Source organism: Sphaerodactylus townsendi, linkage group LG13, assembly GCF_021028975.2.
Source record: "Sphaerodactylus townsendi isolate TG3544 linkage group LG13, MPM_Stown_v2.3, whole genome shotgun sequence".
Taxonomy (NCBI): Eukaryota; Metazoa; Chordata; class Lepidosauria; order Squamata; family Sphaerodactylidae; genus Sphaerodactylus; species Sphaerodactylus townsendi.
The window spans coordinates 37,474,504-37,495,799 of record NC_059437.1 but is presented as its reverse complement, the minus strand read 5'-3'; the positions used below and the strand labels follow the sequence as shown (position 1 = coordinate 37,495,799).

Sequence of the window (21,296 nt, the reverse complement as noted above, 5' to 3'; positions counted from 1 at the left end):
ATCCTTTCCCAGAATGGGTGAGGATGACTGCTCTTTCTTGGCACCGCCCCCTCCAGTTTTATCCTACACCCCCCTCTGTGATGGATAGCATGGGGTTCTTCTTCCCATCCCTGCTTTGGTAGAGTCTAAATCTCCATGTATACCCTTAAATTGGCATGGTACAACCTGAGGGTGTTTAAAAAAAATATTAAAACTAATATTTGTGTTTGCAAAGGGGTTTGTTTGGGTCTAATTTTTACACATCCATGCATCATAAATTCAGTACCCAGGAGAAAGAGATGAGTCCTCCGAATGGCCAAGCCACTTCATATTTCCAGTCTCTGTTTTTCTCTCTCTCTCTTTATTATATAGATTTCACGGTAGGCATGGTGCTGCCTACCTATCATCTTGCTGGCTAGCTTTGGCATGGAAAAAATTCTGTGGAAGGTCAATGTCCACATGCCAATTTATTCATAAGCTACAGCAAGGATGATTCCAATGTATTTCCACACAGTCCCTTTCTTTCTTCTGTCTCCAAGTTCTGACAACAGATAACACTCAGCTAAGAGATAATGAAAGTTGGTAGCTCAGTGTTTACACAGCCATTCCTTAGTTTACATTGGAGTTGCTATGTGGTCTTTATGCTGCTTTATGCTTCCAACCACCATCTCAGGAAGCCATGGGTGGTTTATAGTTTAGGATTTAATGGATGTCTTTCTGTCTCCCCCTTGAGGAAATGAGTCATGGTGCCCAACAAGTATTTTTAGGAAATGGACAGGGCTAGGTAGGGTTTTTGTCCAGCAAGGCTTTTCACTGACTAGTGGAGAGTTGATTGGCTGTACAGATTTTTTAAAAATGTTGCTTTGGCAGCAGTTGCCACCACAGCACAAGGATCTTCACCGTGTTACAAAAGTTAAGCTGTGGCAATCGTTTTGTGGCAGGTTCTGGCTCCTACACTAGAATCTGGGACACAGATCCGCATCCCCATTTGTCATGAAAGCTTGCCGGTGACTTTGGGCCAGTCACTCACTCTCAACCTAAACTATCGGACAGGGTTATTGCTTTGAGAATATAATGAAAGTGCGGAACAGTTGGTGATTCGGGCTCCCCTTAGCGAGAAAAGCAGGACATCAGCATGTGAATACATTAATAAACCTGAGGTGTACAAGCAAAGCCTCTGTCAAACAAATTTCTATTCTCTTAAACTTGATTCATCAGCAGCAGCCTAATTCTAGACTTATTATGGCAGGACATGGCCCTGTTGAGATTGCTTATATTTTTACCATTTTCTTAATATTTTTCAATAAAGCAAGCCTTTATTGGCATAGACAACTGTACAACAATAGTAAAAAACTGATTAAAAATATACAGTACAGGAAATAAATGTTAAGTGGAGGGAAATTTCTTAATGTACAAGTGCATAGGTTCCTCCATCATCCACTTTACACACTCTGCTTAAGAAGCACAATTCATTTAGGTTTGCTCTTTGGGGGCTGGGGTGGGGGGGCAGAATCACTTGTGATGGTTGCTGTGGTGGGCCAAAAAAAAAGACCCTCTGTTTATAACTTCAGACATCAGCAGGACCTACAAGTAGGTCATACTCTGACCCATAGCAAGCCTCGGTCATGATACACCGATATTGTTTTGTTTCTTTAGAGCTGTGTGTGTTTTAAGTGAAGAAAAAGAATGGGGGTGAGATGTGGAAAAATGTACATGTATTTTATCATGACGCTGAAGATAGATCACAAGTTGGAAAAGCTGGTTGAAAACAATTACCCCTGATCCTGGGGTATTGATAGGAATCTGGCATCAGGCCTGTCAAACTGTTCCTCCCTTCCCTGTTCCTTCACTCAGGAAGGTGTTCAAGGCCTTCTTGGTGTCCCAGGAAACTGACATTAGAAAATTAAATCACCTCTCCTGCATTGACTCCTAACACAAATCTCTACAGGTCACAACACTTGCCCTCTTCACCCCAGCAGACCACATTTGTCATGGACCCCGGCTAACAGTTTTACTGCATGCGCCCATTTCTCTCACTGCCTCCCCTTAGGCCTCGCTCCTTGGATTCCTAAAACAAACATGGAGCAGGAGAAGCCCGTCTCTCCTCTCCCCTCCAAAAACCCAGCCTGGGGGCGAGTGGTGTACAGTAAGCTTTAGACCAAAAAGCAGAAATTCCCTCACCTGCTCAGCACAAGGGCCTTCCTTCCCGCTTGCCTAGAAAGCAGTCTGGAGGGCCTAGAGAAGGAAGCAGCTGCAGAGTTGCCAGTTAGGCCCTTCAACCTTGGAACAGAGATGGCTCAACTATAACAGAACTGCTTCGGCCTTCAGGCCATACACAAATCCCCACCTGACCCATGCTTTTGCTCCAGATTAATTAATCCAGATAGACATCCATTGACACAGGCTAAAGATCCCCTCTTATTTTCATTTGAGAATTGTCAGAGGATAGTTAATAAGAACACATGAAACCTTTGTGTGGGCGTACCTACAAAGAACAATATTAATTTTCCAATAAAAAATATGAGACAAGTTTTTTTAAAGGAATTTATTTATAAACACACGCCTTCTTCGAGAGACAAAGAGTTACCATCATATATGATAAAGACTATGCAGTACCCAGAAAGAGATATAATACTACTTTGGAATATTTCAGCGAATAATTTTTTTTTATTTTTTTTTTTAAAAATCTAGCACGTTTTTACATTTGTTTCATTAGCATCTTTGGTAAAATGTTCTGTGGCAACTGACGATGTTTCCAGAAATCAGTAATTTATTTAATATATTCTTCACCTTTCTCCCCTATGAGGTTGCCAGACTGACCCATGGTGGGGGGTGGGTTGTTTTACAGTAATGCCTCTACCCATCTGGCCAACTCCTTGGGATGCCTAACAGTGCAGTGCTAAACTGGGGAGCTCATTCTCTGTACTGACTCAGTAAACCCACAAGGACACACAGTAAGTAAAAATTTGTCTGGAATTGCCCTCTCCAAATCAGCCTCACATAATGCATTTCTGATACCCTGCCCGAAGAGATTAAGTGAACACAATACCCCTGCTCTAAAGAGTGTTCCCATCTCCAGCCCTGGACCATACACCCTGTGAAGATAATAGATTTGTTAGTGTGCTTGCTTTGAGGTACTCTCTAGGCTTGCAGAAAAATCTTTAAAGTTTTTTTTAAATAAGGGGGTAAATTTTTCCTAATTTTTAAATAAAGTGTCTGCAGATGTGCAGACAATGCACTAACCCTTGGCTACTGCCCTGATCCACTTTTGGGCTGGCCACGGTGGAAGACACTTAGTGGTTCTGGCCCCGCTGCGGCAGACACTTGGAGCAGCTCCAGGCTGAGCTGTGGCATATGATGGGATCTGCCCTGGACCCAACTGCAGTGGCAGACTCCAGCAGATGCTACGGGCTTGCAGCAGCACCCAGGTGCTGGAGCTGCCATGTCCAGGCTCCAAGATAAATGAGTAATCTGCAGTTGCCCCAGCTCAACAGTGAGGGTGAGAAATGGGATTTCCTCCCCACACAAGTTACAAACAGTAAACTCTCCCTGTAACCTCTAAATATGCACTGAAAGAGTGGGGGAAATGATCAGTTCCCATACTTTAATTGTGCAGTGTAACAGTTAACTAGACAACGATCCAGAAGACCCGCTCTGCCATAATGAAAACTTGCAAATTGACCTTGGGTCAGTCTAAGGTTGCCAACTCCAGGCTGCGAAATTCCTGGATATTTGGGATGGGGTCTTGAGGAGGGTGGAATTTTGGAATGGAACAGTCATTCTCTCTATGGGAGCTGATCTCTGTAGACTGGAGATCTGCGGTAATTCCAGGACCTCTCCAGACCCTACCTGGAGCTTGACACACTTGCATCTTCACCTACTTTAAAACTCTGTTGGGAGGATAAAATGGAAATAAATACATTTAAAAATTAAGGATAATGGAAGGGTGGATAAATAACATCAAGGGATAACCAATCCTTGTTAAATTATTTTAAATTATTAGTTCCTGACTTCTATACTTATTTCTCTTCCATGGACTTGAATTTTAGGCAGAGATAGTATTGTGGTTCACACCAGTACCTCCAAGAATGTGAATATAAATCAGATTAACACAATTACCATTTTCTCTTTTTTATCAGTACAGTTGCTGCATATTTTGGGAACTCTTCAAGATTTATTAAACAAAAATATTACATTTCTATGAAGGCATAAAGCAACTGCATTGAACCACCAGTAAGAAAACACAATCCATCAGTGTATAATGTGCTCCAAGGTCAAATGTCACCACCCAGGGAATGTGAAATCCAGTGAATGTGGTGCTAAGTTCTGGCTAGATCATGCCCATTTACACATCAAAGTAGTGCAGGAAACCACAGTAGACCCCAGGAATGTGGTTCTGTTTCTCTATTAGGGCCATAAAGCTTTGCATGTGTGTAGGCTCTCAATACTGAGGCAAAGTTAATATAGGCTTTTTAAAAATGTGTAAAAAAGGTTCTACCAAACATCTCTCTTTAGAAGTGGGAATATAATGATGTCCATAAATTTTTCATGTAAAAGGCATAATATTGAAAGTTACTCATGAACTGAACCTATAACTTACCCTGAATTTGGAGCTAGCTAGGCTGGCCCTTAAAACCCCAACTTTCATTAGGGCTAAGTCAAATGCCACCATGTAGAGCATTTCCTACAAGTCTTCATCTTTTTAACTTTTCAGATGCAACTTTTCCTCCTTAGCAGTTGCTTTCACTCTCAGGGGTACAGTTATACATTGGAAGAGGAAAGTTTGACATTGAAGTGGTGATGGGAGATGGTAACCGTTGGAAATCGCTGTAAGATATGTGCTTGAGCAGGCCAACTTCTCTACTACCCTACTCAACACAAAAAGGGCACTTTTGAAGACAAGTAACTCGACCACAGAGGTACCGAACATCTGGCATCAGAATACTTGCCCATCAAGTGCAGCAAGCCTGTAGGTACCACCATTAGCAGAAATGTGTTAGGTAGGACAGCATTTAAGTGGTTTTAGAAGCTTCAGGTTGGCTTACATGGAACCTGGAATAGTGATAACATCAGCACTTGAGCAGTGGATCAAGAAGAAGGAAGTGGTGGCATCTTTGACTCTGCTGCTCTTGCCATACCTCCACCATCTGATTCCTTGAAAGAACATGCTTTGAAGGCTTTGCTTTCTGTCTTCATTTCAGAGTGCTACAGCTTTGAAAAACATGTTTCTTATCTGTCCAACTCTGTTCTTCCACTTCAATGCATCTATCAGTCTCCTGCTGAATTATAATCAGGGGCATATATGTAGGTAAACCACTCAAAACAGATCCTAGTAGCCGCTGACCTCCTACCAACAGAGCTGGGGCAAGAAAGTTGGCCTTTCTATAGCAGAAAGGGCTAGCGAGAAAAGAGCTTTCTTCTGTACCACTTATTGGCTCAGTGGCATCAGAGTTCAGTTTAGTTGTAATCCAAGGAGAGAATGGGTTATTATAGCGTATTGTTGAAGGCTTTTATGGCCGGAATCAACTGGGTATTGTGGGGTTTCTGGGCTGTGTGTCCATGGTCTGGCAGTTTTTGTACTTAACCTTTCACCCACCTCTACGGCTGGTATCCTCAGAGGCATGTCACAGTAAGATATATGCCACGAGAGACACACATCTTAGCATGATGTGCCTCTGAGGATATCAGCCATAGAGGCGGGCAAAAGGTTAAGACCAAAAACTGCCAGACCACAGTAGCTCGGAAAACCCACAACTCTCTAAACTTTGGATAACTTCTAAAAGGCAGTTCCAGAGTCAATCTGGGAATTCCAACACTGCTGTGATACCATGTTGTTGTTTTTTCCTACACACAGCAATCCAATCAGGCCAGTGTATTGGTCTTAAATGGGTTTATTTACAAAACACAGGAACAGTTCCAAAGTATTCTATTTGCTGACCACAACATTCTTCTCACATACTCCCTGTAAGACAGTGACACTGAAAAATAAGGAATGCCCTCTTCTGATTTTCTGTAGCAAAAACCATTAGGAAGGAGAATCCTTCTCAAAAGTAGTGCATGAGGGTCTATCTCCCTTCTTTCAGGGGGGGAAAAAGCCCCATCCACTCTCAATTGCCCCATGCTACTATTGGCATGAGAAAGGCACCACTTTTCTGAAAGAGCAACACATCTGCTTTGATTGGTTAACTTGCAGCAGCCTTTGCCTAAGGGGATGCTGAAAAACATTGATGAGAGTTCAGACAAAGTTTAAATAAAGCAGATGTTACACCAAGCCTTCACCTTGAAGAATCATATTGAAGGGAGATCAGTAGACCAGAGGATTCCCAGGTTTCCCTCCACAAAATGAGAGGGCCATCTCTGGGCCCACAGCACCCATGTTTAAGGCCTGCATCAGATGAAGACTTGGCTGAGAGGAAGGGCCTAAGTTACTCGCGTCTTGCCTTCTTGTTTTTCTTTTTCTCTAATTTTGATGCTGCATCATGAGCTTTGCGTTTCTCTGCCAACTTGTTAGCCTGCAAGAGAAAAATGTATCATGTTGCTTAAAATATATCTGTGGACACATAGTTCAGAACATACTCTTGGTTGTACAGCCATCCTAACAGGTCGTTCCCTGTCAGTAAGGTTGTGTGGAGTCTAGTTTTGGCAGTGCCTGGCTCAGATGGCAGCTGCATGTTACCCAATGCAGAACTTGCCAGTAATTATGTGAGGGAAAGTTTGACATTTCTATGATTAGCAGGGAAGATCCCAAGCCTAGAACAGCAAGGAACTGTACCTCTCGGATCTTTCGCTTCTTCCCAAACATGATCTTCTGGTAGAGGTATTTCTCACGTTTCTTCATCATCATAATGGCCAAGCGTTTCTCTTCACTCTGCTGCTCTTGCGCCAACCGCTGCTTGTCTTCTTTAATGGCTTTGCCGGGTGTCACTTTGACTGGGAGATTCTGAGAAAGAACAAGGCCGTGAATTCAAAAAATTAGGCAGGAGCAGAACAAAAAAAAAAAAGAGCTGGCTCCATTTCGAAGACAAGAGAAAGCCTAAACATTTTCAGGTGGTGAAGCCCATAAAGTATCCGCCAAGCCTACCTTGCCCTGTTGTAAGGATAATCCAAAGAAAATTTAGCAGTGGCAGATAAAGCACTTTGCACGTTAAAGGCAACCTCATAATCTGTTTCAACAAATGGGCAAAATAATAATTTGCTTTGAATTACATTTTGTAATGTATGTTTTTAATGCACTTAGGGATACTGCAAGGAATGCTTTCTTGGCAAATGATTGCTCTGTACTAAAGACACAGCAGGCACAAGGATCTCTACTGACCACTGGCCAAACTGCTCTGATCCTGGAGAAGAGGCTCTTCTCCAGAGCCTCAGAAACAAAGAAAGAAAGAACGAACGAACGCACGCACGCACGCACGAACGAACACATAGGCACCAAGGAAGAAGAGGAGAACCAAGAAACAAAAGCAAGATAAAGAGATGGGAGTGCTCCAGAGAAGCCAGAGAAACAGTAAGCAAGAGAAAGGAATCAGACATGAAAGCACACTGGAAGAAAATGGGCAAGCAGGAGAGGTGCCAATGAACAGCAGCTGCAGAAAGCTGAAGCTAATATATTGGTTTGAAACAGCCAGCTAAAATCTTGAATTGAAGTGTAGTACCTTGCTCTGAGACCTCTCGCCTTCCAACTTCTTCAGTCGTTCCTCATCTTCTTTATCAGAGTCCTGTTCCCCTTCAGAGCTTTCTGTTGCATCTGCACCTTCATCTTCCTCCTCCTCCTCCTCACTTTCTTCTCCTACAGCAAAGTACCAAGCTGTGTTACCATTCAGGAACACCACATTCACCCTCTAACTGGCAATAATATAATAATGTAAAATTCCACTGATTATTTCAAGACTTGATAAGAACATTAAGGCACAGAGGATACCTGGGTCCTCGCCTCTCTGCAGGGCGAGCAGTTTCATCTTCTCTGGAGGTATGTAGTCCCCATCTTTTTCAGCAACAAATGGCGAGAGGTGTGGAGGAAGCAGCACACCAACAAAATAGTCTGCCACTGGAAGGCACAGCCTGGCATTGACTGAGTCAAAGACCCACTGTGGCTGGATATAATACCTGGGGAGGATGGGAAATTGTCTAATGAGAGCCAGAATGGACAGACACAGAAAAGACATTTAACTGGATATGCTTATATAGGATGCTTCCAACAAGGAGAAGAAGAGTTTGGATTTATATCCCCCTTTTCTCTCCGGTAAGGAGACTCAAAAGGACTTAAAATCTCCTTTCCCACCACTCCCCACAACAAACACCCTGTGAGGTGGGTGGGGCTGAGAGAGCTCCAAAGAACTGTGACTAGCCCAGGGACATCCAGCTGGCATGTATTAGAGTGTACAAGCTAATCTGGTTCCCCAGATACACCTCCACAGCTCAAGTGGCAGAGTGGGGTATCAAACCTGGTTCTCCAGATTAAAGTGCACCTTCTCTTAACCACTACACTACGCTGGTTCTAATAAAGTTGTAACCTTCTCCCTGCTCTCAGTTAAAGACCAGGAGGATGTGCTCATTGACTTCCAACTCAAAGATCACCCAATTAAACAGTTCTCACAGATTTCCATGACCCATGGTCCTCCAGTGGAGTCATAGCAATCAGGGCCTTCAGGGTGATATCCAGAATAGGCAGCAATTCTCAAATTATAGCATTCCGTTACCATGTCTTGATATTCCTTTATCATCTCTTGATATCTCCCTTGAGTAGCACCCACCTGCCAATGACCTTTTTCTCAATGTTAGGCCGGTCAACTATTTGGTGAGTGATGGCTGGGTCTGCCACATTGTATGTTGCACCAATGGAAACAGACTTGTCCCATGATACTTTGCCTCCAAAGCACCTGCCAAAAGAAAGACACCCTTCTTCAGTCAACTAGAGGTAGGCATCAGACTTTGGTGTCCAATGCGAACTAGAATGTTAAAGAGATGCAAAAGGGCAGCAAGCTTGGGCTCATGCCACTCAGTCATGAAGTCTCCAGTCATGAAGTCACCAGTCCAGTCATGACTCCAGTGATGAAATAACCTGGTACAGACTACAGCATGACTGGTCACTCAGCTTTTGCTCTGGATGTTTCTTTCTGACGTATTCTACCCCTACGTTCAACAGTCAGAGATGTTAGCAAGTCTGTCTGCAACACAGTGTAACACCCTAACTCCTACACATGGAAAACAAGAAACCCAACTGTTTAAAACCCTCCTTCTTTGGAGGTTTTTAAACAGAGGCTAGGGGCCATCTGTCAGGAGTACTTTGATTGTGTGTTCCTGCGTAGCAAGGGGTTGGACTTGATGGCCCCTGCAGCAACCATTTTGTTGCTGCCCCTGTCATGATGCCTCAGAATTCCAAATGTGCCCACAGGCTCTAAAAGGTTAGGGATTTCTAATGTAACTATTATAAGTAATGTCTCTTAAGTTCTACACCAGCCAAAAATATACAACTTGCATATAGAACAAGATGTTATCTAGGGACATCTCCATGTTCTTCCTTATTATTCAGGGGAATTTCCTGCCTTTCTCCATCAGGGAAGAGAAATGTAATACAAGCCAAACATTTTTCCATGAGCAGTTAGGAAATTTTTTTCTTGTTTGCTGTTACAGGTCTCGAAATATAAACATGCAGACTTAAATTTAATGGCTTTCTCAAAGTCTGCATGAGATCACAGCTTAGAGCAGGTCAAGACCCCTGGGCTTTAAAAGAAGAAGAGGAGCTTGGATTTATATACTGCTTTACTCAAACTGTAAGGAGCCTCAAAGTGGCTTGTAAACTCCTTCCCTTCCTCTCCTCACAACAGACACCTTGTGAGGTAGGTGGGGCTGAGAGAATTCTGAGGGAACTGTGACTAGCTCAAGGCCTAGTCAAGGTTCAAATTAAGTTTGCTAACTGCTTTATCACATTCTAGATTCTAGAAGATCCTTGTACCTTCTAGAGCAGGCAGCATAACACAAAAAAAAAACGGATAACATACCGGATCACAAAAGCGAGCGGCTCCCGGGGCACCTCCCTGTTCAGAAAGAAACGCAACCCCTCAAAGAGGTTCTTCTGCTTCTCCAGGGCCTCCTGTTCCTTTTGCCGAGCCTCCTCTTGCTCTGTGCTCTCCTAAGCAAAGAGACTCTTTTAGTCCTCTGGGCCACATGTTCGTGAGAACCCCATTCCACACAAAAACTACCATCCCAGTCAGAGATTGCTTCTTGCCATCTCAATCCCTCCATAACCAAATAGAACAGTGACTCAAACCACTCCCCACCTCCTTCCTCCCCTTGAAAGGTCCTCTCCTCCAAACCACCCACAAGGAGACCTTTCATTGCAGGTTCAAGGAAACGATATTATCATCTTCCCTCCCAGGTGTACTTACACCCTCCACGGGGAACTCATCCACTTCTGTCTCATCCTCTGGGTTTGGAGCAACCACTCGGGCCAGACTGCCACTGAGAGCTGAGAGTTTCTAAAGGAGACAAAGCAGCCACAGAAATCTTAGTAACCAGAGCATGCAGGTGAAGTGGAAGCAAGAGATGTTTGTTACACCAATGCCCTTGGCATTGAACAAGTTGGTGGGGCCATTTATGGGGCAGAACTTGAGGTAACATGACAGTGACAGAAACCACTTAGCCAAATTCCAACAGGTATCCCAAAAGAACTGGTCCTCTCACCTCCATGTAGCTTTCAGAGTCCAAGGCGTATGGCTCCCCTTCCTCTGGCTTTAGCTCAACTGCAGCTTGGCCTTCCATCTAAAAGGCAGACAGATGAATGGATGGGGTTCCTCCCTCATCATTAATGTAATAAGTGAACACTCAAGCCTGCCACCAACACAATCCATGGAGATCCCTCTGGGAGACATTTCCACTGGTATAACCTTCCCCTTGGCACACTACATCCTGCAAAAAACCTTCCCACCAAATGAATGCAGGATTCTGGCATGAAGGCCTGCCCAGCCACACCACAATCCTTTATTTGATGCTAGAGGCTGACTCCCACAGCGAAAGCAGAGAGACTCAGAATGAACTTTACAGCAACTTTATACATAGCCCCCCACATTAAGGGAGCTTAACAGGTCTTCTGGGCTACCCTGTCTCTTACTTCCTATTGCAGCTCCCATCATTCTCTTACAGCTGAGCTTCCTTTAACTCTTCAGAAGCTGACGCTGTCATACTTGGAAGTAAAACCTACTAATCAATCTAGCTAAGGCTGCGGCCTATGTATGCAAAGTAGGCCTTACTTCCAAGTAAATGCACAGTGGCTTTCCTGGGTCTTTGAAAGCAAATGGCTGCAGCTAGAAATTCTTCAACTGGAGATGAAACCTAGGACTTTGAACACACAAGCCTCTGGGTTTGGAGGAACCACTCTTTCTTGAGATCCAGTTTCTTCTATAACTCCTCCCTTGAAGAGGGCACAGAGCTGTTCCAGCTGGCAGCAGAGGATAGGACTGACAACAAAGGATTTATATTACAGGCAGAAATGTACTGGCTGGATATTAGGGGGGCGGGAATTACTGCAAAAGTTGATCAGCAGTGGAACCGGCTGCCTAGGAAGGTGGTGTAATCCTCTCATTGAGACACTGGTTAAACACTTGTCAGGGGTGCTTTAGGGCTGATCCTGCATTGTGCAGGGGGTTGAATTAGATGCCCTGTTTACCTCCTCCCAACTCTATGATTCCTCCATGGAATTCTTCTCTTTTCTGCAGCTGCGCTAGAGGGTTGACATGGAAAAGGTTTACCATTCCATCCCTCTGTCATTTCTGGTGAACGGTGCCACAATCCTTTAGCCCCTGCAACCACTTCCCTTCGAAATAAGCTGTGTTTCTGTGCCGTTCATAGGAGTAGACTCACCTTTGGTGGGTAGTGCAGGTTGAGAGACTGGTACAGGCGAAAGTTGACAAAGCCGAGGAGAGTGGCATAGAACTCGGTGAAGGTGGCCATCACCCTGTAATCCACATCTGTTGGGTGCTGAAAGGGAAGAAGTCAACTGGGTAGACGCCATACGTAAAGCCTTTCTGTCCACAGTTCCATTCCAATGTTCATATTCTCTTTCAAAGCCCAAGTACACAGGAACTAAACTGAACTTCCTTAGAAACAGGCACTCTTTTGCTCTGCATATCCGATACTGAAGATAAACAGGGAAAGGGCACCACCAAGAAGCATCTTTTTGAGCACTACTGGAAACTGAATACTGTAAAACGGTGGTTCCCAACATTATTTCACTCGTGTACTCTTGGCAACCCATTCCCCTAAAATTGTGCCCCCAAACCCTCGGGGGGGGGGGTACCCCCAAGGGTACATGTACCCCAGGTTGGAAATCACTGCTTTAGCCTTAACAGAATTCTTCTTATGGATTAATAGTAAACCATCCAAAATCCAACTTCTCCTAAATGACAGCATTTGTTCCAATAGAAGAATATAAAGATAATTCTGTACATCTGAAAATACTATATTAGTGCCAAGACACAGTCAGAAACTTCAGCTAAAGGAATTATTTTAAAGTATTATTTGTTTTGCATCATTTATATCCCTTTTTTCTCCCCAGTGGAGTTCACATTGCTCTCCTCCATTTTATCTTATCTCAGTCACGTAGGTTAGGCTGAGCGTAAGTGACTGCCCAAGATTGCCCAGAAAGATTCCATGGCAGAATGGGGATTCGAACCTAGATCTCCCAAATCCTAGTCAGATACTTTAACCACATTGGCTCTCAAAGAATATTCAGGCTTTCTGGAAAATGGGGTTCAGCAATAAGGGCTGTGTGCAGTTTGGGGCAAAATATTCAAAGCTCTATGCCTATGCAATGGAAATTCTGTACAAAGGAAGGCTGGACAAAAACTGCAGAACAAATTTGCTATATCGCCTCATTTACAAAGGTTGTCTTATTCACCAAGGAGCTGCATGGTAGTACCGAATCCCCCCGCCTCAATCTAATTCAGTCCTTCTAAAAATTAGTTTTTAGATCTCAGTTGGAACTGCCCATTGCCTTCATGAATGTCTGTGCAACCAGAACAGCTAGAAACTCTCCAGCTCCCCTCCAGGAGATGCCTTGGGGAGGGAATTCTGCATCCAATGCCACATTCTTTACTGTTTTGGAATTAGTTTTAGCTGCACCAGTAATCCAAGAGAAGGAAGATGACCCTTTACTGAAGGCTTTTAGTTTTAATCCTGCAAAATGTTGTACAACACCCAGCAATAGTTTTCTGCTTATGTTTGCCACAGGCCTATATGCTGGAAAACATGACACCGGAGTAAGTCAGCATGCTGAAAAAAATCTCACTTCCATACTTAATGTCTTTTCCCTGTTCACAGTCTGCAGGTTTTTATTGTCAGATCTTGGCATGGAAAAGAAAACAGCCTTATGAATAAGTCTGCAAAAGTTAACAGATCGCTTGTTTTCACTGGGCTCAAGAGAAAAATAGTCACCAATTTGCTTCTGGTTCACAAAAGTTCATGTGCCTAGTCACGCAGTGGCAATATTAATTGGCTGTTGGTATGCAGACCAGTGGCTAGTTACAACCCTTGGTTTTATAGGTTAATGTTTACAACTCAAACTGTAAACTGCTCCAAGATACCTTATAAAAAAGAAATTAAGTGAACTAAATGGACTACCTGTGCTCAGACCCTGTGCTAACTGTTTCCACCAATGGAGCTCGGGAAAATCATTAGTTGAGTCATTTGCACTTTAATTTTTGAAGTTAATCATTTTCAACCCAAGAGAATCTGAACTGGTACAGCCAGGAACTGAAAGAACAAGGCACAGCACACACAGTCACAAAGGGCACTGGACATCCAACCAACTCTTCCCCATTCCGCTTCCAGAAAGCTAAAAGCAAAGCCAAGAGCTGCAGGTAAAACTTGAATGGATAATTCTGTTCTTTGAAGAATGATAAAGCAACACTAAGAACATATTTCAAGAATCTTCCTTGGGGGAGTTTTGTTTAAAACAGTTGACATCTAATTCCTTTTTTCCATTGAAACAGTAAACCTCAGGGCCAGTTTAAGCACCATGCCAGCAAGGCAAGAGAACTCACCCTTGTGACTTTGCACAGGAACAGCCTCGTGTTTAAACTTGGCTACTATCCATGGAAAATAGCTATCTGTGCTTAAGTTAGCATGACAGACCTCTACAGTCCAAGCAGATGGTTTGCTGATACCTCTGCTTTTTAGAATTAGTAATGTTCCCCTCAAGGATACAGCTTGAAATCTCCTAATCACAAAGGCGTGTTAACACTGCACTTGTAACAGCATCATCTAGCGTTGCACCTTTGCCAATGTTTTGTATGTGCCACTCGCTGCTTCTTCTTCCCTTCAGGCAGCCTGGATGCCTGCCAGGACATGTCCAAGGAATTAATGAGTTACTTGGCTAGAAGTTAACTGCAGTAGCTGCAATTAGTTTCCGCCTGAACAATGGAACTGCCTTAAGGACAGGAAAATGAAAGAACACGAGGTACCCAGGATTTTTTTATTGGCAGGGACGGGAGAGAGGCGGTAATTTGACTCTTCTCTGTAATACCAGACCATAGTTCTGTCAGAAGAGGCTGTCTCCATAATCTGGTTGTGGTGACCTTTCCGGGCTGTGTGGCCATGGTCTGGTGGATCTTGTTCCTAACGTTTCACCAGCATCTATGGCTGGCATCTTCAGAGGTGTATCACAGAGGGAAGTCTGTTACACACTGTGTCCAGAGAGAAGGAAATGTCTGTGATACACCTCTGAAGATGCCAGCCACAGATAAAGGCGAAACATTAGAAACAAGATCCACCAGACCACGGCCACACAGCCCGGAAAACCCATTACAACCAGTTGAATATGGCCATGAAAGCTTCGACAATATATCGTCTCCGTAATCATTGCCAGAATAGAGTTGAATTGCCTGGATGATTGTTACCTAAAATTACTTTCACCTTGTTTCAGGTTGTTAACGATGGTCAAAGTAAGAGACAGGAAGACACCAAGGAAAAAACACACAGAGCATCCAGGACTGCAACAGCAAGAGGACTTTGTCCAAAACAAGACAGCAGATTTGGCTATTTCCCACAACACTGCTGAGATCCAGCATGTCTGCAGGAGTGCGAGCAATCAAAAAACATTCTGTTCTCCCAAGTTACCAATAAAGACAAATCTGTCATGCTGGGTACAACTAAAATGCCTTCTGCATACTTCTCTCAAGGCTTGGACTGGCCATTTGTCCTTGGTCTGCTTCCAAAGCTATCCCATGTTTTCTACACACCCAAGTGTCACACCAGGGTTAAATCAGATCGATTGTCCGACTTATTGCCCTACTCTACTGCAAAGTATAACTGTAGTGCAGCCTAAGTTAGGCACTTTAAAGCCCTATATGTTTGGGGAGCTCTCCCATTGAAGCCAAACAGTTTCTACTGCATCCCCCTTTGATTGGATTGTATCCAGAGGATTTTATGAATCCCAATTGAAATGCCACATTTTAGAATTCTGACACTGTCCTCTGGGGTATTAGTTACCCCACCTTATTTGATGCCTTCTGACTAGCATGCCCTCTATTCCATCACTGATAAAAATACTGAATAGCACTGGGACAGAATTCTGTGGCACCCCACTAGTCACTTCTCTCCAGGATGAAGATGAGCCATTGGTGAGCACCCTTTGGGTTCAGTTAGTCAAGCAATTACTAATCCATCTAATCGTTTCAATTCATTCAACAATTCATTCAAAACCTGTAGGTTGTGTATTTCCTTTTTAGTCACTTCAACACTACGATGAATCTTGTATCAGTACATTCATGTAATAAATCAACATACGACTTGCTTCCTAGGTCTCCGCAGTCAATGCAATACTTCCAGCTGAATAAGCTGTAGCACTGTGACTCAGCCATGCCCTTAACCCAACAGCCTTTCTTGGTTGACTTCATTTTTAAAATTAAGTATTGGCATATACAGGATGACACCATAATACTTATAAAATATACAATAAGCTGAAACAGATTTCTTCAGATAAAAAGCTCAATTGGCAAATGTAAAATATTAATAACAATCATATAGTATTGCTAGCAACATTAATATAATATTGCTAACCATTTAAAAGAGTATCCATCTCAGCTTGTATCTATAATGTGTAACAGAAATTTCATTACATTCTCACAAACAATGGGATCAAGATTAGAACTTCATTTTTAAAGAAGAAATGCTGCAGAAAATCTTGCCCTTGCAGAAGGTGGTAAGATAGCTACTACTCACATCGTGGGCAAAGGCATAAGGTGTTATCCAGGTGACAAGCTGCCCCATCACTTCAGCCTGGTAGTAGATGCCTTTGATGGACAGGAACACCTGGCAAGAAAACACAGAGAAAGATCTTAGTAAGGTCAACTGAGAGGTCCGAGGAGCTGCTCACACAGACCTTAACAATATTTACAGGTAAGAGATCATCAGCTACCTTTCTTCTGTTATGTCATCTTCTGGGAACATTAATAAACCAAAAATAAGCTGCAGCTTCAGGACACTACTCCACTTACTGACCTTGCGGAGAGCACGTGCAGCAATGATGTAGTTGAGGAACTCCACAGTGAGTCGGCGGCAAAGCTGGATCATCTGAACGTGACACTTGCCAGTGCGAGGAAAAGTCGAAAAGAGGAAGCACATGGAGAGGGCGTCGTCCAGGTCCCGCACAGCATCAATGAAAGTGGGGTATCTGCAGCCGCCACAGGGGATGAGAAAGAAAGAGTTTTGCAGCCTTTTTAAATGCCCCAAAGTTGCTCACAGGTCACACCCACACAAACTCCATTCAGTTAGAAGGTTTCTCAGCTAGTCTCCTGGCCACAAAAGGCACGAGTTATTCTTACAGATTCAAGTAATTCTCGATCTTTCTAGCCAACTAGAACTCCCCCACCCTCTCCGATATTGGACATATTCACAATCTTGTTTGCAGAATACTAACATATTTAAACATTTCATAAATATGGAAAACTGTACAACCATATATGCTAATAATAAAGGAGATATTTTACAGTTTAGGTTTAACATTCAGTACCATGTATATTTTCCAAAAAAAGGGGAGGAGGATTGTGTCCCCTCCCAATGGGTTCAAAATGTTCAGAAATTTGACATGGCTAGCCAAATGCGGTGGACTTGAGCCAAGAAGAACAATCCAGTTTAAATATTTTACTTAATACATTAACACAATAAATAACAAAGCTCAAGGTTCCCAGCCTTCTGCCCCACTTGCACGGTAGAATCTAGATTCCAACAAGTCTGCTCCAGAAAGTTCTTTGGTGCCTTGCATCCCTCACCTCTCCTTGACAATCTGGTCCAACTTATAGCTGGGCTTGTTGTCTCTGAGTCGTTCCACAGTGTTCCATTCCTTCTTGCCGTATGCCTTGCGCAACTTACGGACGAACACCTAGAGGGAGACAGTAGTTATAGAGGGACCACATTTTGCAGTTTCTTGCTACACAGTTCATATTGCAGCCAGCTGCCCACCAACATTCCCAAAGTTTCACTCCATGTCAGAATGGCTCTCATTCGGGGGGGGGGGGGGGGGGGGGGGGAGAATGCTTCTTCATACCCATGTGTCAGCATATCTCCTATTTCCGCTAGTTTGTCTTGTGGTCTGGTTTAGCTCAACCCCTTATCTGTATGAAATGCCTTCTCTCCTTTGTACTTTCCTTTGATTCTGTGGGAATGGGGTTGGTGCCTTTTGGTCGGGGGGGGAGGGGAGGGGAGCACAGGGGAATTTAAGTTCAGGCTTTGCTTGTGATTTTCAAAATCTTCTATTGCTGTTCCTGATTTTCAGTATTCCAAATAAAGACTATAGCTGACCATGTACAGTTCCTTAATTTTGGGCGGGAGTCTGACACTCCAGGGCGAAGGATCTGGCCCACCTTACATGACACAGTGGCTGAAGTCACCACTAGAAATGCTTAATAGCCCAAGCAAGAGTCAATATATCTAATATTCTAACAATATGATTCATTAGAATCTTACAAGGCACAAACAGGATACTGCAGTCAAACAATGGCCATTAAGGTACAAGAAGACTAATCAGTACAGTCTGACTTACAAAAAAACAGCAATGCTCAGAAGGCATGGGAACCTCCCTTTCCTGTTATCATAAAGCAGCTATATGAAGTGAAACAGTAATCTACTGCTTCCTACCAGTTCCTGGATGATTGCGGCACAGAGCTTTGACTGCTGTACTGCACTCAAAGCTCTGCTCACAACCTGAGTTTAATCCCAATGGAAGTCCATTTCAGGTAGCTAGCTCAAGGTTGACTCAGCCTTCCATCTTTCCAAGGTAAGTAAAATAAGTACCCAGCATGCCAGGGTAAAGTGCTGATGACCAGGGAAGGCAAAGGCAAACAATTCATAAATATCGTCTGCCTAATAAACACCAAGATGTGATGTTACCGCATGCATCAGTAATAAGACGGTGTTGCACACTGGACTTCCTTTACTGGATCACAATACCTTATATTCCCGGAATTTATTAACAATTGGTTCATGAAAGAGAAATCTGATGTCTTTAAGAAGATAAAAAGTCCGGGCAGCTGTGGAGCCTTTGTTCACTTTCTTCTTGTGCTTGGGCTCATGGGGGTAAATCCCTTTTAGGATACACAGTCGCCTATAAAAAACAAAGATGTAACACAAGACCTTGTCAATTAGCCCTTACATCCAAATTCCAGGCAACTAGAAAGTTTAAACAAGAGGAAGCAGAGTTATTTATTTCTAAGTCAGCAATTGTCAAAAAGGCCTGTACTTTGCCAGGCCAGGTTACTGGCCCCCTATTTGTCCTGTCCCGATCTAGCTACAGTGATCCATGCAATGGTCAACTCCAGATTGGACTACTGCAACTTGCTCTACATAGGACTGCCCTTGAGGCTGATTTAGAAACTCAAAATGCAGCCACATGGGTCCTTAGTACGTTGCCTGCAACATGACTGTTCTTTGCATACACACTGAAGCTACTTCCTTGTACTTCATGACTAAACTGGAAATGAGGACTACAAAGACACAGGTGCCTTGGTTTTCAAATATTAGGATCACTGAATGAGTAAAAAGAAACAAGATTAACCTTTCTCTGTGCATCCTTATTTTCTTTCATCTAAGTGAATGTTTTTCTCTACGAAAAAATATAAAATACTAATTAGGGACAGTGATCACAAAATTCACAGTCCTTAACCAACACTATCCTCTGCTGACAGAGATCAGACACCACGGCTGCAAATTCACTCTCTGCACACAGAGACACAAGACATATCTCCACCATGTTACCATGAAATATACAAAGCCAACCCTCCCCACAAACAATCCATTAATGGGCCTGGTAAGTAATCCAATACATTTTCCCCATACCTGAAATCTGCCAGGCTTAGCTGCAATTTCTTCCGGGCTTTGTTTCTTGTGATGTAGTTGGTGGCAGAGCCTCGCTCATACTGGTTTGGAGAGACAGGGGACGGGGCAGAGATGACAGAACAAGAGAGCGACAAACATTAGGAGCTGATGATTCCTCAAATGGAAGCCAAAGTTAGTTAGCAGTGATCCATGAGCCTCACTATTTCATGGAGGTTGGATCCCAGAAAAATAGAAAGAAGTCGATATCCAGAAAGAAGGCAGCAGGAGCTTTAGATGGGAAAGGGTCAGTGAATCCCAGGGCATGTGGAACATGTGGCACACAAAAATCAAATATCATATCTGAATTAACTAGATCTGTTGATCAGCCACATGACAACACCTTCATCTGTTTAAATAATTTCCAAGTTCCCACTGGACCCCCCCCCCCAACAATTTCTTCCAATACAGCAAATCCTCCTTTGATTATTCCCTCTCTCATACAGAGCTTCCACCATCATATCACATTAAAATTTCCCAAAATCTGATTTATTTCCCCTTCCTCATGTCCTTAGCCTTCTGGTGCTCAAAATTAATTTATCAAATACCGAATTAGTAAAACAGGATAAAGGAAACATCCCAATCCTTGGTAGACAGACCGCTAGATCTCCATGAAGTAGCCACCATTTATAAATCCTACATAACACAGTGCACTGTAACAATGACATCAGTTGTCAGTCACTAGTTTTTAACAGAATTTCAGATTATGATTTTTTTTAAATTAAAATTATCTCAAAGTCTTTTATGGTGACCTACTGGCATATTAACGCAAAAGAAATTACAGGGTATACGTTGCCATTTTCCTGCCTAATTGCAGAAGTATCCTTTGTGATCTCCCTCTTCCCCTTCCCAGTTAGATATTGATTTATGTATGGGAAAATAAGCATCAACTGTTTCATAGAGAAAGAGCAGCACAGTTAATAGAGCTAGGGAAACCCAGGCTCAAACACCATACTTGCTATAAAACTCACTGGGTGACCTTGGGTCAGTCTATCTCAACCCTACTGACCTCACAGGGCTGTTGTGAAAATAAAATACAATTAGGGAAAGCCCATTCACTCCCTGAAAGTCCAATATGTTAAAAATGTAATTCATAGCTAATAAAATAAGCAAACAGAAAGAACAAAGCATTCCTCACTGCCCTGTTCTGTTCGCCTGGGTGTTTCCTTATGGACACAAACATTCCACACTGGAACTCAATACTAACAGTCTGAGTAATATTCGTTTCTCTACCCATTCTTCTAGCCAGGAGCAACCATTCATTTCATTTCAATTTATATCCCGCCCTATCCCCGAAGAGCTCAGGGCAGCTAACAACATAATTAAACAAAATACATTATAACGATATTACTAATAAAATACATAAAAACTAAAAATAGAATCAAATTACAGATGGCGACTTAACACTTCAAACCTAACAATATGCTAATAACGATAACAGCAGCACTATATAACGTCAAACTAGATCCAAACTATATCAAACTAGATCTAAACTATATCAAGTAAATCGACAAACAAGGAGTTCAGATGTCGCCTCGTGAACTGGTGCTGGACAAATCTCTCCTCAAGTCACCTGGGAAATTGGTATAACGACACTATCCTACCTGACAGGGCTATATACTGAGAACCTTAGAGCACTAAAGCACATTCCATTCAAGCCTTCGACAATACACATTCTATATTGTTAATGAGGCCAGTCACGTGCAAACTCTTTCCCCTTACCTTCTTTTTCTCCAAGCCACCCATGATTACCGTGGCAAGAGATTCTTCCTCCCCTTCCTCGTTACCAACACCCACGTGGTGGCTTCAACAGGATCCACCCCGAGCACGTTCTCAGGACCCCGCAGAGAAGTGTCCAAGGTGCCTGATCAGAACCCTCACAATTATCGAGCTAAGAGGCCCCGATCAAGGCGCAAGCTGAGATAAAACAATCCCTGATTTTCTATAATTAATTG

General features: G+C 43.1%; 1 protein-coding gene across 1 annotated transcript; it reads right to left on the bottom strand.

Annotated features, from left to right (window-relative positions):
• Window positions 1–5,854: 5,854 nt before the first annotated feature.
• Window positions 5,855–21,210, bottom strand: PES1 (pescadillo ribosomal biogenesis factor 1). Its single transcript, XM_048514146.1, has 15 exons — window positions 21,064–21,210; window positions 19,306–19,385; window positions 18,421–18,574; window positions 17,244–17,353; window positions 16,474–16,645; window positions 16,195–16,284; window positions 11,836–11,952; window positions 10,660–10,737; window positions 10,365–10,454; window positions 9,978–10,108; window positions 8,730–8,855; window positions 7,898–8,082; window positions 7,632–7,765; window positions 6,752–6,919; window positions 5,855–6,491 (listed from the first exon to the last, which is right to left on the bottom strand). The coding sequence occupies exons 1-15, from the start codon at window positions 21,085–21,087 to the stop codon at window positions 6,405–6,407; spliced, it is 1,746 nt and encodes a 581-aa protein (XP_048370103.1). The 5' UTR covers window positions 21,088–21,210; the 3' UTR covers window positions 5,855–6,404.
• Window positions 21,211–21,296: the final 86 nt, after the last annotated feature.

What these genes read in the sequence shown, in the direction of transcription:
- PES1 (XM_048514146.1), bottom strand. Translation starts at nt 21,087, where the DNA reads ATGGGTGGCTTGGAGAAAAAGAAG. An exon ending in ATGAGTTCCCCGTGGAGGGT is followed by an intron (nt 10,109 to 10,364) that starts GTAAGTACACCT and finishes CTCTTTGCTTAG; the next exon opens with GAGAGCACAGAGCAAGAGGA. An exon ending in GCAGAGAGGCGAGGACCCAG is followed by an intron (nt 7,766 to 7,897) that starts GTATCCTCTGTG and finishes ACTTTGCTGTAG; the next exon opens with GAGAAGAAAGTGAGGAGGAG.